The following is a 15,842-nucleotide window of genomic DNA, read 5'->3' as shown; positions in this document are numbered from 1 at the left end:
TGCTTCATTCTAAAAAATTTAGGAGATAAATTGCTATTTTTTTTCATAAAAAAATAATTTATTTATTTACAATATCACAAAGAAATTAATTGCATTAAATCCAATAATGTGATATAACTCCAATATCAATAATGGAGTACTAATAAGAGTTTGGTCTTCTTTTTCCTATCTAGGAAAAAAAAACAAGAAGGCTCCATCTAATGTGTGATGACAACGACAATTTTATTTAAGGATGATTACATTCTTTTTTTTTTTTTTTTAATTTGTTGTGATTATAAGTAAATTTTTCGTGGTTTAGAAAATTACATCTAACACACCTGAAGTTTGTTTTCGTCTAATAAAATAAGTCCCTCCATTTGTAAAAATTTACTAAATTTGTTAATATCAACAAAAAAAAAATTGATATTTACCCTCGATTGACTTATTACTGACGTATTGCAGGTCAAATAATTTATTTTTGACTAAACTACCATTCAAATAGTAAAGATACCTACTTACAAGCATTAATGCGTGAAGACATGCGAGGGTAATTTGATGGTAAAAAAATGATTGACCTGTAATAAATCAGTAATAAGTCAATCGAATTTTTTTTTTGTTAATATTAACAAATTATGTGAATTTTGATTAAATGAGGGACTTTTTTGTTAGATGAAAGCAAACCTCAGAGGTACTATATAATTTTTCAAGCCAAAAAAATTTACGTGTAATTGCACAAAAAAATCAGGAGAATGAAGTGTAATTATCCTTTTTCATTAAATAGCATTCATGCTAACTAGCATTGGAATGCCTCTTAAATTTAGTGTTTGTACATAAATTTCACGTATATTAAAAAATTATATATAATATTCATAATTTTTATTTTTATCTAATAAATAAATTTCTTCGTGAATCAAAATTCACCGAAGTTATTGGTATTTCTAAAAAAATTTGCCTCTTTTACTCCATAGATTCCACCAACCAGCAGATCATTGCATTCCATGCAACATCTCTCTCCAGCATTTCATCAAACATATACAGAGCCGCCACCAAAGTCCAACCACCCACATTACGAACTCAAAATTGACAAGACTCTTCTCTACACGCACGTTGTTGATCAAACCCGCATTAAAAACGAATTTTCCTCGCCCGTATTAACATCATATTAGATCCCGGCAAGCCTCGAGCACGAGAGACAAACTAAAGATTGCATGTGGGAGCATCTGGTGAGCATTGATTCGCCGTTTTGGAGCTTGTCTTGATGTGGACAATCCAATTCCAGTGTTTTGAATCGAGGGTTCGGCTTTGTTCAGGTACAAGATTTTTAACGTTTATTAATGGGGTTTCCAGAAGATCGTCAACATTTAGCGCGCAGTCAGACATCATCTTTATGTTTCCTACGTAGTCTATTATTCTTGAACGTATCAAGTTCAAAAGATTTACTACTTTAGCGAACTTCTTGATCTTTTTCCTTAACTTTTTCAAATTATGAGCAGGATTTTCACTATTTCTCATTGAAAATGAATCCCCCAAACTCCTTTCTTCGTTTCTACTGACTAAAATTATATGCCACCATTGAGCAGACAAGCTACAACAGTTTTTCTTTACATGTATCAGCATAAGCTATGATGCAATGTTGCCTTAAAAGGCAAATTGTAAATGTTTCCTCGCTCTTCCTCAAAAAGCAACATAAGATCATCTCCTAAGAAACGCCCAAGGCCCTGTTCCAGTCCCTATTCTGCAAAACCACGAGAAAACACATGAATCCAGCATGTTCTTGGACATACTGAAAATGCAGTTGTTTACACCTTTTTCTTGAGATAAAAATCCCACCTCCAAAATCCAGCAAATGCTCTCAGACTCATGTAGATAGTCAGGGCAGTCCAGATTCCCACGAATCCCCCGCTTGAGCAAAGAGCTAATAACGTAATGATGCTAATTATAGCGACTGTGACCTGCAGGCATAATCATGATGTACAAATTCAACGTCTAGCGTCCCATTAACGTTGTTTATCAGAAAAGAACTGGAAATATACCATTGAGTATGCTGAATATGCAAAGTCGGATGCTCCAAAGTTGACACCATCAAAAACGAAGGCTAGTGTGTTGATCGGCTGAGTAGCTGCAACAAACTGGGACGATAAATGGTTTTGTGAATTCTATGTTTCAAGATGAGTTAGACGATTAGTTTTCTGTATTGGGTTGTTGGATTAAGTGGAGTACCGGGATGCCAACGCCTATCAGGTGGAGAACACCAGCGTCTTCGGTAAATATTCTTGCTCCGAAATGTAAGCCAAATCCAAGGACCACAGCTAAAACCAGTCCAAGAGCTATCCCCAACTGCGGATTAATGCTGGATGTTAGACAGGTTTATGTGTGACAAGAAAGATGTCTGAGTGCCCTTTTCTGAGAGATTTAAGTTACCTGCAGCACTCGGGATGCAGTAGCAGTTGCCCAACTATAGTCTTTTCTGGCAAATGCACTCGCAAGAATTGCCTGAGGGAAGACAAGCATGCTCAGATTCATCCCCCCAAAAAGTCTTTTTTTCACTGAGAATGCAGAATTAGGAGTAGAAATGATCAAGAGAAATTTCGAGGTACCTGTCCAGCAACGGCCAAACCATCAGCCAGAAGGGAAGTAGCTAGCCACACTTGGAGGCAAACTTGAAATGCAGCCATTTGTGTCGACCCCAGCCTTGCGGCCATCGATGCAGCAAGCGTCACACAGAACGTTACAGCTATGACCCTCGTTAGTAATAGGAAGCCTAAGTTGGAAAATGAAGTTAAAGTTTGATGCAAAAATGAAAAAACACTAGATTTCTAAGGAGGAGATGAACAAGAACCTCTTACCATTTTTAATAAAGCGTTCGAATTGCAGATACTTGAGACTAGGAGGTATGAGATTGACTTCTTGCTTCAATCTCCAAATGAGTATTAGTGAAATCAAATACCTGAAAAAATAGTCGAAAATTGTCAAATAACGAACAATTATGTAAAATTTGGAATGCGGTTATATTAAACTTACTGAGAGATAACATGTGCAATGGCCGCACCTCTGACTCCTAGCTTGAAAACAAACATAAATATCGGGTCCAGAACAATGTTCGCTAGATCTCCAACTACTAAAGTATCCAAGTAAGGAAGCTGATTAGAGACAGAAGACAGCTTAATCTTTTGTCTTTAAACGTTTTTAAGGATGTAGGAGTACTTGCCCGTTGCATAAAGCGGAGTTTTTGTGTCCTTAAGTCCACGAAAGACTCCTTGCATTGCCAAGGATAGAAGAACTGCAGGAGCGCCGAGTGATCTGAGTTTCAAGTACTGTTGTGCAGGGTACGACATTTCTGAATCCTACAAGACAGTGCATTGTCAGCTTATACTATCACATAAATCGAAGTTTGAAAGATGAAAATCGTAATTTTCTTTCTTCGTTTTATTCGTCACTTACAGGTTTGACTCCCATGAAACTTAGTAAAGGTTTGGCTGCAAGAATCAGAAATGCAGCTTGGAGAATGCCAAGAACAGCACCGATGATTAACGCTGAAGATGCTGATGCAATCTGCTTCTTCCCCTGCTCCGTCTTACTTATCTCAAAACTATTACCTCCTGACTCTAACTTGCACATCTTCTTGTCCGAATCTGAAGGAAATTGAGAGACATTAAATGGAATACAAAGAATCATCAGCCACATCTATGTACTATTGAACCATCAAATTCGGCTTTTAGCATACCGGTTTGAGGTATCAACATCTTGTTTTCGCTGTCCAGACTCGACCCGTTCTCCAAGCTTTCACTGTCTTTGCAATCCGCAACATCTTTTGTAATTGTGTCTTCCTCAGCAACAAAGGACGTCGTCACACTGACAAGAGGGAATATCGCGATTCTTGATACCTGATTGAATAAAGCTATGGCAACTCCCACAGCAGCAAGCTCGACAGCACCTGTTCCGGATGAACATTCACTCATTAAGATCAATCTTGTGCTCAAGAATTAAAATTGGATACGAAAGGCTGATATGCAGTGTAACGACGTAAAAGTTGAAGCCGTTACCGATTTGGCCAATGAATGCTGTATCAACCAGAGATGCAACAGGATCAGCTGTCAGAGCCAGGGCTGCAGGGAGGGCAATCCTTGCTATTTCCAGTCCCAGTTCATCCAGTTTAAACACTGACCTGTTCAGGAGAATTTCCCAAAGTAAACTCTCATAACTCATCTTCTCCAGAAACCCAAGAATTAGACAACCAAAGCAGGAACAAGACAAGAACATATCAAGAAATTAGGACAATTTTTAAGGTGAAAACCTCTAATCAACTGAATTGGTTTTCAAGAATTGTTTCTAATTCTTCCCAAAAAAAAAACAAATAAAGAAAGAAAAAACTGGAAAGAAATCGAGAAAATTCATTCACAGGTTTATACAATTTCAAAATGATGGAACAATCAGGTTATCACCACAACAGAACAACTTAAAAGAAGACAACTTTGTAAAGATTTCGGATGAGTTCAGTACTCATCAGAACTACGAAAAGACAGATGAAAATCAAGTCGAAACAATCGAAGAACAGGTACCTGAAATCCTTAAAGAATATGAACAGCGGTATACTCCGACCGTCAGAAAACGTCGCATCCTTCTCGGCCATAACTGGAAAAACGACAAGAATCAGAGGTGCACACAGTGGCCGCCTTGTGGTTCAGACAAATGGCTTCATATATTGTCAGAAGTTCATAACCTCAAAGCATCACTGTCTGAGCACTGACGATGACACCCCACAACAGCAACAAGAAAGTTCAGTTAAATGCAACAGAAAAAAATTGGTGGGTCGGATATCAGAAATAAGCATCACCCTCAAAATCAAGAATTCTTGAACCACTCAACGTTGTCACCAATAAATACCAATTTCCAGACTGCTGAACTAACATTCCATGATAGAAAGAAACAGCATAACATGTATAAATGCACTGTCTAAATGAGAATCGGACGGTTTCTCAGTGGAATTCGAACTCCTTATTTTTTTCGAATCATTCGAGATATGGGACCTACACTTAAAAAGGGCTATAATCTTCCAAGGTTGAAAGCATAAGCATATAATGCATTTTCAGATTTAAATGAAAATCGAACTCCTTTTTCAATGAGGCTCAAATTTATAATTTTTTCAAATCATTCGTGACATGGGTCTTGCACTTAAAAATAGAAAACTTTAATTCAGGTCGAGTTTGGTGGAATTTGAATAAATTATAATGATAAATATAATATACTGGTTGTGTGATTAACGTAAAAATGATCAATCACATTATAAATATACCATACATACTCTATCATTTATTTAGTTCGTCGGAACTTTATTTGACTAAGAATTTTTTACTTAAAAATAGTGTAATATTTGGAGAATCGCAGATCTTAAGGTACTAGGAAGCATCACAAGAAAATTTTAGTTAGGAAAATGTTCCCTTGCACGGATTGTAGTGTGTATTTTTGTGTGTTCTTGATACAATTCTATGTAATGAAAAGCCTATTCACCGGCTACAAGAATGCCTAAAATATGCTACGCACTATGTACGGCCCCAAAGTGGAGATACAAAGTGAAATTATATATATATATATATGTAAAAAGAAGGTGATAATCATGTGGTTCGGTCTATCTGATCTATATTTTAGATATGACGGTGTTATTTTAATATTATGTATACTTTTAGTGTCTTAAATGAATTAGATATGTCCAGAAATAATAATTAGAGGGAATTATTCTAAAATTTAAAGTAAAAAAATAAAATAATACAACAATCATCACATATTATGTTGGCGTAATTTTGGTAATTATAGTGAAAATCGTTACACTTCCATTTGATTTTGATAATAAGATCTTAATTGGAGTGTTTTAAAAATACTTTTTGTCAAATGGCGGTCAATAATATTACTTCATGCATGAGATAGACAAACAATTTTATTCTCGGACGACGATAATAGAAGCATGGAACAACATGAAATGAACATACTTAATTATACGTATTTTTTTTTTGAAATTATATTAATTAACAACAAAGTTCGATATAAAATATTATATAATTAACTAATTCATACATATTCTCATTTCAAACGAAAATCTAAATAAAATTAAAAGTACATATCTTCAACTGCAAATTGAGAATTGAATATAAAAACACAAACAAATCTAATCTCTTGATACGGAGATCAAGTTACAAAAAACAGGACGGGTCTAAATTTGATGTGTATGATGAGGTGAGAGGATAGAAAAAGAAAGTGGAAAAGAAAATTATAGCGACCTCTCACTAATTTATATATTTATATTGAATGAAGAAAATTATTGTAATATCAAACAAACAGTGTTAAAACGGTCAATCAGACACATATGTTTGCAATTTTACAATTATATTAAGGATCAATTCTTGATTTTGTATAATTAAACGACTTATTCTTGAAATAGGGACTTCAAAATTTTCGAACAATAACAACCATCCAATCACTTCATTAAAATGACATGAAAATCACTGCTCAAATTGTTGTAAGTAGTTCAAAAATAATAGACCAGGGCAACTTACAATGTTCATGTTCATGATCATCATCATCGTCTTCGTCATGTCTTCTTCTTACATCCTTTGTGTCTATTCCATTTTTCCTCTTTATTTCTGGTCCAGAAACTTTCTTAGGCAGACAGCAAAGTGGGGCCCCTATTATGAAAAGTCTTGTAAAATTCATAGGTGACCAAAGTCATGGAAAGGGTTGCTGACACGTGTCCCCTTCGAATCTAAATGTACAGCACACGCCCTCAATTATGGATTCCATTAAACCAGTGTTCTTGTGGTGATTGGCTTTCTTTCATAAAGATCAGACCCTCTTTTCTTTTATATATATATATATATATATATTTATATTATTAGTAAATTTACATTATAATAATGTGCCAGAATCATTATGTGGCGAAACAAATGTTTTCCATTAATCATCTTAGGTAAATTATAACCACATTACTCCAAGTTTGATATATCTATAAATATTTTTCTCGTTTGAAAAACTACAAATACTCTTTCAATTTTGACCTTCAATTAACAACAAACCTATTTCATCATCTAATATTTATAGCAAACTGCCCAAAATGCATTTTTGGGCTACTGCAAAAAAATTGAGTATTTGCTACATTATAAATGATTATTACTTAAAAATCATGATAAATTATACTATTAACTACGATTAAATAAAATCAAAATAAAAACTTAACTTTTTGCAACGATTAATTAAAATTCGCCATGGGTTTTAGCCATAACCAAAATAAGCCACGACTAATATTTAGGTCACACTTATAAAACAACAGCTAATGGCCGTTGCAGAGCGTGGTTGATTTGCATTTGCCACGATTTTCTTCATTTGACTATAGTAATTAACCATAGTGGAAAATCATATTTTTTTCAGTAGAATTATAACTTATAATTATATATATATATATATATTTTATTTTTTTTAAAATATTTTTATGGACCTATACGCTCTACACATTATCTTCTTTATCCACCCTCAAATTTCTTGTCATTTATTTTATTTTTATTTTAAAAAATTCAACAAGCATAGAATAATATTTTTCACCTCAACCCCTGAGTTTGAAATTTCTTAAACAACGAGGTATTCATAATTACGTATGTTGATATATATTAATTGCAGCAATGCTATCTTAATTCTTGCATGATCTAATGGTCCAAATTGCAGAATCCACCAAACATTATCATCCTAGCTCTGACTTTAGTGTAAAAACTATCAGCATTGACAGTACACATACTAAATTTTAGGTAAAATTGCAAATAATAGCAGAACAGATTTCTTTGATGGAGTTTGGATTTTAGTCGAATTTTTGTTTCAATGCATTTTGCCAGATTAATGCATGGCTTGTCTGTTCTCGAACAAACATGTCAGTAAGGACCCAAAAAAGATTCCTGATTTATTACCAACTATAAATTGCTACCAGAAATTCTTTTCCTTCACCTCCACCACCACAAAATATTGTAAGTAATTATTAATTTTCGTTCAATTCATCGAATGGGACTTAAATTTAAGGTCGGGAAAGAATTCCCGACACAATCATAAATTGCTACCACTATTTCATTCTTCCCCAGCACCACCAAAAGGGGAGGAAGAATTGTAAGTAATCATTAAATTTAGTTCAATGCATGCAAGAATTGGATCCAGACACAAAAGAATCTAGTTATCACGATGTAATAATTTATAAATTGATACCAAATCGACACCCCGCCTTGTAAAATAGTTAAAAAAAGCGCAAAATTAGTTCTGTAAGTATAAGGAATGACAAATTTGGTTACGTTGAAACCAATTTTGATAAGTTGGTCTTGCAATTAAAAAGAAAACTTAGCAATTCGAAGACAATTCTTGCAGAAAACCCTAAATTAGCATATAACGTGCACATTACATGTGTTTTTTCCAGCCGATTTATGCATTTTCGGCCAAAATTGTCTTCAAATTGCCATTTTTTTTTTAAGTTGCAGGCCAAATTACAAAAATTAATTTCAATTAGACCAAAATTTTCATTTCCTACCTTTAGAAGACAAAAATTACATTTTTTCCTAAAATAGTATTGAAATGTCGTAAATTATTATTAATTTTTAATTTAGTTTGTTTGTGGGACTTGAATAAAAACCTTTGTAATTCTATAGTTTTAGAACTTTAATTCAGGCAACTCTAACTAATTCAATTACATTATTGAAGAAAACAAAAAAGTAGCAGTGTTTGTCGTCTTATGCAATTTCATTTGAATTTTGAGGTTCTTTAGCTTATTTATAACTAGACAGTACCCCGTGCCAAGGTATGGAGATTATATTTCTAAATAAATAAAATTACTAATTATTTTATTTAAATTTTAAAGTATAAAAATGAGTTCATTTTTTCAAATAAAGATAATCACTGATATATTTAACTAAATTTAAATGGAAAAAGGAAATAAATTTGTAAGTATTATTATATATTAAAATAAGATTTAAATTAGTTTACTAACTAATTTATCAGAAAAAAATAGTGAGTTTTTTGGATAAAGATAAACAAATGCACACCTATCTAAATAAAAAAAAATAAAAAGTATTTTATTACATAGTAAAATAAAATTCATTAAATATTCTTATCACACCAATTAATTGCATCATGACAATGTAATTTCTCTCATTATTATTATTATTATTATTAATTTGTTCTTTTTCAAAATAATCAATCAACAAGATTTTAAGAGTAAAGTAGGAGCATAACTGGAAAAGGAAAGAAATAGGCCACCTCCATCGTATTTAATTAGGGATAATTACAATTCTAATCCTGACTTTTGGTCTATTTATATAAATTGCTCTTATATATATATATAGTTTTTGCATAATTACATAAATGATTTCTTACAGTTAAAAAATATGTTATAGTTTGTTTAATGATGTTAATATTTTTTGAGATGTATGTGTAATTTTCAAAAAGCAGGGGTGGTTTATGTAAAGATTTTAATATTTTTTGATGGATATATTTGTAATTATTCAAAAGTAAGAATAGTTTAAGTAAATAGAGCATAGATAAATTTATGAATTATCATGGTCTGGGGATACTATGAATTAATCTACTTGGTTGTACAAGAATTGAGAGAGCTCTAAGTAACAAGATCACTCAAAATATAATTAAATTTTCTACGTTTTAGCAACGACATCCTTTCTATATATTAAAAAATAAAAAAAAAACTTAAATAATAGAGAAAAATAAATTAAACGAACCAATAATTTCTTTCGGGACATACTCATGATATATATTAAAATCAGAAGCAAAACATACCTTGATATGTACATTTCCTCGCGACTACAATATTCGTTTATTTTAAGAGGAAAATTATTGTAAGGGCAAAGTTGATAATTTTATACCTCCATTCAAGGAATTACATAATTTCATCAAACGCGAGGTGTATTTGTAATTTTTTACATAATGAGGGATATTAATAATTATATCAAATTTCAGGAGAGGTCGTTGCGCACGCACGCACACTCTCTCGATTATTTGAAGAGAATTCATATATATATATATATATATAGGTTTGGACATGAGGTATACTACATATATACATATATATAATATGATAATTTATAGTGTTAAAGTTGAGATGCGGCACTAACCAACTTGCCCCAAACATTTGACAAATTACATGATTGAAAGTGGGCATAGATGCGTATAATATATGCTACTTATTTAATTTATGTTGAATTGTTGATGCTCCACTCATACTCCAAATATCTGCTTCATTTCACACTTTTCTATTCCTACTGTTCCTAATGGGTTCTTTAAAGGGTTTTATGACATCTTCTCCAATTAAGTTCCTCTGCACCAATTGATTTATAAAACTAAAATTATAATTTAATTGGATAATGTGTAAAAAAAATCACATGTAATTTTCTTTTGGTTAATTTGGTCAAGAAAGGATTAAAATTACCAAAAATTTAAGGTTACTAGACTAAATTGCAAAAAATATTTGTGCAGGATCAAAACGCCGCGTATCTCCCCTAAATTACAGGATTAAAATTGTAATTTTCTTCCATATAAAATATTATAATCGACGCCAATGAGACCTAGACCACTTGACGAAATTGATGCCTTCTTGGCTTGTGTTTGAGTCTCACCAATTAATGTATAGGTATTAGTCTATTTTAATAGTATTTGTTAGTTCACTGTAATAGTAATTATTAATTAGTTAATACATATTTGATATTGATAAATTGTGTATAATAATATTAATCGAAAAATGATGTAATTATAATTAATTCACTCGAAAAAATAAAATAGAATATTATATATATAGATATATTGTTTATAAATATATTTAATTAGTTAAACACCTTTGAAGTTAGGTATTAATACTTCGTTTCTTATGGTAAGAGAAAAGTGAGGCAGCCTTTTTCTGAGTGAAATTATTAAAAATTTCTCCATGTTACAAAGTATTCGAATTTAGTTGTAAGTATCTATATATCAATATAATTAACTCCACCACCATAATACTTAAATTTGAAACACTTTCGTTGAATTAGTGACAGATTCAGACAATGCTGCTGTTTGAAGCTAAAAACCTTGTTTTATAATAATAAAAAAATGGATAAATTACAGTTATCTCTCACGAGGTTACACATAATCACGAATATCTCATCGTCATTTGAAAAATTATAAATACTCCATCAAATAAAAAAATAATTATGTAACCTATGGACGATGAGTCGGACATTACTAATTTACTGTTATTGATTTCTTTTTTTAAAAAAATATAAAAAAATTGGGGCGTTGGTAAATTAATGACGAGGAGGAAACAGGTAAATTTGATTAAAAAGTTGAATCTGCAGTTTCAACGCTAAAATTTTACAGTTCCTACTTTTAGCTAAGATAGACTCTCAACTGTACGTGAAGTATCCCTTATGCACCTCCCTGCTAAGCTACTAAAATCAAGAGCGAACCAAAATTTGAGAAAAATTGAAGTTGAAAAATACATAGAAAATTGTATGAGCAACTGGAGCTAGTTACCACAAGCCGATGGCCTTCCACCAGACACCTCCAACACCGAGCCAGATAATGAGATTGACGATGGAGATCAAGAATCCGTAGCCCCACCATTTCGCAAGCGGCACATAGCCAGCGCCATAAAATACGGGTGCTGATCCGATCCCGTAATGCGTAATGCCGCCCATGAGATTGGAAACGAAGGAGAGAACGCATGCACCGAGGTATGGTGGAGTGCCGAGAGCACTGGCGACGGACAAGAATGCTGTGAACATTGCGCCTATGTGTGCAGCCCCGCTAGCAAAGAAGTAGTGGGCGTAGAAGTAGAGAAGGACGAGAATGCCGAATGATAGCTGCCATGAGAGACCTAATCCGCCAACAAACTGCAAGAAGAGTAAAAAAATTTAGTCAATCGGATACTTGTGAGATGAATTTACTGTCTTAATGAATGGGAGCAGAAGCAAATAGAACTCAAAAATGGTGGAACTGAACTAATGAATACTTATAGGGCACAAGAGAGGATAATGGAGAATTGCAAATAAAGATGCATAAAACATGATACCTGCCATGTTAGGCTTTCCTTGGAGGTGATACTCCAGGGAATGACGGAGAAGGAAGTAAAAATGGAATAGAAAAAACGAAATCAGTGTAGGAGTTGGGAGCTTAAGCTTCACATATGATGGTTAAAATCTAAAATGATACGAGCACGTTGCCATGTTAATTCATACGATGACACATTCAAGTAAAACACACAGAAGATTTCTATATCCTACTTGAAATCTCTTAATAAACACCAAGACACGGGGGTCAAAACCAATAGAAAACATATTACCGTAGTACCACTTGCAGTTAAATGTCTGATTTTGTGCAAGTATCAACATATTCATTTGAGGATGATCAAGGGCTAAAAGATTTCAGATTTTCAACTCCTAACAAATGAACTCCAAATATCTTTCCGTTTCTCCTATTTCATGTGCAACGACCCGTTGTTCAACACACAAGAGGAACAAGTACGAAGAAGGTTGTCATAGTTATTTAAGCACTAAACCCATCGGAAAGAAGTACTTGACCTGTCTCAACTCAATACGTGCTCAGTATTGAGAAGGGTCAATGATCAGATTCTATTTTACTCTGCCTATCAAGGGCCACACCAGAATTTAACCACAACGAGTTCAAATGCTTTCGCATTAAATCTAGTCTCTTCACTTTTCCTAGCCGGTGCATCTACCATCCTATGTAAAAGTGGCTGACTACTGAAGACTAATAAGAGTATGTCTAATCAATTCATGGAACTTAGGGCGTAAACATACCTTGACAACAGATTGGCTGAACCAGGAAATAAGACCGTATTTGTTTAGATAGCCAGCCATTGCAATGAGTGCAGCAAACCATGTAAGGGTGTCCCAAGCAACTGATTCAGCTAGGCATTCCTTCCAAGTGACGACCCCTGTTACAAGGAGGACTGTCAATCCAAGAATTGCTGCACTAACTGCATCCACATTCAAGATGCTTCCGGAGATCCAGAGCCCCACCTGATATGAAACAGTAAGGAAACATCAGGAGAAAAATCATATTACTGGAAAAAAGAAAAGCAAATGAGCAAAATGCTTTGTCAATGCAATGGACAAGAACCAGGCTCAGTATGAAGTGCTCCGATTTCCAGCTTAATAAACACATATCCAAGATATTCGTTCCTTCTCACACTCACTCTCAACTATGCAATATTTGGATTGCTTATCCAGCAGTAAAATTGCAAATGCCCTGTAAAAGCAAGATTCACCTTTGTGTAGCATTTGGATTGATGAATTTGAAATTTTTTGTTCAAATCCTCTACAATAAATCCATTGGATTTATTTGGACCTTTTTAAATTCAAAGGATTTGATTTGATATCCTTCAACAGTATTTTTGAACTATATATTGATGAATATTAATTTGAAATCTATTCTTTTGACATGGGACATTTCAAATCTTTTCTCCACACCATTCACTCAAATCCAAATCCATGAATCCAAATGTAGCTTCAGTGTCTCAATGTTACAGTTATGCTAGTGAATTGGCAATTTATATGGTGGCCCACACAAACATTGTCATGGTCGGAAAAGGTTCAGCCTTAAGAGAGATCAAGATTCAAGATCAATGCAGCAGCAAATATAAGGCAAAATCAGTGACAAACACAGAGTCTTGAGTTTTATACCGTGAGAAGCAGAGTTCCAGCCATGATCATCTCATTCTTGGACATCGGCCCCATCTTCTCCAACTTCTCCTTGGCAAGCTTAGGCGCATCAGGGCTACTCTTCACTGTTGGCGGATAGACAACATACAGCAAAAATGGCACCACAATCAATGACACCAGTCCTGGTACAATCGCAGCCTTAGCCCAATCCATCCACCCAATCGGCATGTTTATCGTGCTCAAAGTTAAGTTAGCAGCCAATGGATTCGCTGCCATACCCGTCAAAAACATAGATGATGAAATTACCGATGTTTGGAAACAGGTAAGCATTAGCCAAGAACCGAGTTTATTCTCAGTCCCGTCACCTACATTACTACCACAAGCAACAGAAAGAGCTTTCACCAACGGTAAAAAAATCCCACCAGCTCTGGCAGAAACCGAGGGAATTGCCGGCGCCAAAAGGGCTTCGCTGAATACCAAACTGTAACCCAATCCTAGAGACGAGCTCCCAAACAAAGAAACGAATTGATAAGCAATTCTGTTCCCCAATCCAGTCTTAATAAACCCGCGAGCGAAGAAGAATGCTAATGCAATCAACCACGGAATGGGATCTCCGAAAGCCGAAAATGCGGCGGCAAATGTAAGCGTTTTCGTCAAAACACACGCTCCGAGACCCATCAATGCGACGGCTCCTAACGGCAATGGTTGAGTAATAATTCCCACTATGGTGGCCAAGAAAATAGAGAGCAATTGCCACGCGATTCGCGATACACCATCGGGGGCGGGAAGAAACCAGATAATAACTCCGGTTGCAATGGAAGCTAAGAGTGGTTTCATGGCGGCCCCCCGATGCCGAGTTTTGGTTCGTGGAACGAATAGGATCATAGCTAAACGTGTTGTTAGAATTGTTAATACTATTCCTGATTCTATATCTTGTAGTGGGGCGGAGGGCTTTTTGGGTGGCGAGCCGCCTTGGTTTTGGCGTTGGCAGAGGGCGGAAGCGGAGGTTAACGGAGGGGGTGAAGGCTGCAAACGCCATCGTTGAGATGGCGTTTTGTGGTGGTGGAAGCGCGGCTGGAGGTAAAGATCAGAGCTTTTTAGTGTGTGTCAATTCAGCTTGTGTGTGTGGTGTGTGAAACTAGGAAATGGTCGTCGTTGGAGTTTGTGGGGGTATATAGAAGTGAACAGATTGAATAAGGGCCATAGGATCCGAATCGAACGGTCGAAATGAGGCCTGGAATATACGGTGAGAAGGGCCCGGTAGGAGATTTTGTTTGGGTTTCTGCAAAGGTTTGGACATTTCTGCTGGGGATCCTTTGTGGCTGCTAACGTGCGCACGCTCAAGACTCTACCCGCTCAATCTTCCACGTGGAAACCTGGCATTGGCTGCAATCTACATCGGGGGCGTATATGAGAAGAAGGGGAATGTGCTAAGTTGAGCCGGGAGGTCACTGAAAATGATTGGATCAGTTGGAAGTTGATGGGTGGTGACGGATAAAAGGTGGAAGTGAGTGAAATGACGAAAAAGGGTTTGGAAGTAATAGTGTCCACAGAAAATGCAACATGGGGTGCACGGAGAAGACGACATAAAAGGAGAATCTGAGCACTGGAAATGTGGATATGAATATGGTGGCTGTGATTTTCTGCCCTTTAAAAACAACCAAAGGTGCATTTCAACATACTCCAACCCCTTTGCTTTACAAAACGACTCGAACAACTTGTTCATCGGGTCGTAAACCATTTCAATTTTTAGGTGAATTCTTGTTGATGAATCATAATTCCAAAATTAGAATTCTACTTGTTGAGATGGGTTTAATTCGTCTCGAACAGAAATTAATTTTAACATATGATTTACTAATACTTTTAAAAATAATCGAATTTGTATTGATATTAGCATCAACACAAGATTATTTATTTTAAAATATGTCATGTTTTCAGTCTTACATTTGTTGTGGATTCGATTTAAATAGTCATTGTTAAATATATCTGATGCGTGCAAAAGTTATACATGATGAGATTCGTGAACTGGAGATCTTTTGGGTCAAATTCCTTCACAAGTCTGAAAGGGGACATGCAAAATAAATGTTAGCACTCTGATACTCAAATTAGCACAATTTTAGAATGATAAAATTCAAAAAGAAAAATATAATAATGAAATAACGAGTTATGATGCGAAAATAA

At 34.7% G+C, this 15,842-nt stretch overlaps 2 protein-coding genes and 1 long non-coding RNA gene across 3 annotated transcripts; 1 reads left to right on the top strand and 2 right to left on the bottom strand.

The window, feature by feature from the left end:
* On the top strand, nucleotides 789-2,054 carry LOC110012203. Its single transcript, XR_002287378.1, has 2 exons — nucleotides 789-1,289; nucleotides 1,938-2,054. It is a non-coding gene; the product is annotated as an uncharacterized LOC110012203 (long non-coding RNA).
* On the bottom strand, nucleotides 1,454-5,029 carry LOC105163621 (protein DETOXIFICATION 42). Its single transcript, XM_011082036.2, has 13 exons — nucleotides 4,539-5,029; nucleotides 4,023-4,144; nucleotides 3,704-3,913; nucleotides 3,421-3,611; nucleotides 3,188-3,323; nucleotides 3,001-3,097; nucleotides 2,826-2,926; nucleotides 2,577-2,740; nucleotides 2,401-2,472; nucleotides 2,200-2,316; nucleotides 2,013-2,108; nucleotides 1,810-1,931; nucleotides 1,454-1,714 (listed from the first exon to the last, which is right to left on the bottom strand). The coding sequence occupies exons 1-13, from the start codon at nucleotides 4,607-4,609 to the stop codon at nucleotides 1,672-1,674; spliced, it is 1,542 nt and encodes a 513-aa protein (XP_011080338.1). The 5' UTR covers nucleotides 4,610-5,029; the 3' UTR covers nucleotides 1,454-1,671.
* On the bottom strand, nucleotides 11,283-14,941 carry LOC105163685 (dicarboxylate transporter 1, chloroplastic). The gene is made up of 3 exons (XM_011082127.2): nucleotides 13,683-14,941; nucleotides 12,798-13,019; nucleotides 11,283-11,870 (listed from the first exon to the last, which is right to left on the bottom strand). The coding sequence occupies exons 1-3, from the start codon at nucleotides 14,544-14,546 to the stop codon at nucleotides 11,508-11,510; spliced, it is 1,449 nt and encodes a 482-aa protein (XP_011080429.1). The 5' UTR covers nucleotides 14,547-14,941; the 3' UTR covers nucleotides 11,283-11,507.

The sequence above is a fragment of the Sesamum indicum genome, linkage group LG6, assembly GCF_000512975.1.
Source record: "Sesamum indicum cultivar Zhongzhi No. 13 linkage group LG6, S_indicum_v1.0, whole genome shotgun sequence".
Taxonomy (NCBI): Eukaryota; Viridiplantae; Streptophyta; class Magnoliopsida; order Lamiales; family Pedaliaceae; genus Sesamum; species Sesamum indicum.
The sequence above is the reverse complement of the archived record's forward strand: the minus strand, read 5'-3'. Positions and strand labels throughout refer to the sequence as shown.

What these genes read in the sequence shown, in the direction of transcription:
- LOC105163621 (XM_011082036.2), bottom strand. Translation starts at nt 4,609, where the DNA reads ATGGCCGAGAAGGATGCGACGTTTTCTGACGGTCGGAGTATACCGCTG. An exon ending in GTTTCATGGGAGTCAAACCT is followed by an intron (nt 3,324 to 3,420) that starts GTAAGTGACGAA and finishes ACTGTCTTGTAG; the next exon opens with GATTCAGAAATGTCGTACCC. An exon ending in CTGCATCCCGAGTGCTGCAG is followed by an intron (nt 2,317 to 2,400) that starts GTAACTTAAATC and finishes ATTAATCCGCAG; the next exon opens with TTGGGGATAGCTCTTGGACT.
- LOC105163685 (XM_011082127.2), bottom strand. Translation starts at nt 14,546, where the DNA reads ATGATCCTATTCGTTCCACGAACCAAAACTCGGCATCGGGGGGCCGCC. An exon ending in CTGGAACTCTGCTTCTCACG is followed by an intron (nt 13,020 to 13,682) that starts GTATAAAACTCA and finishes GTTTCATATCAG; the next exon opens with GTGGGGCTCTGGATCTCCGG. An exon ending in TCAGCCAATCTGTTGTCAAG is followed by an intron (nt 11,871 to 12,797) that starts GTATGTTTACGC and finishes CTCTTCTTGCAG; the next exon opens with TTTGTTGGCGGATTAGGTCT.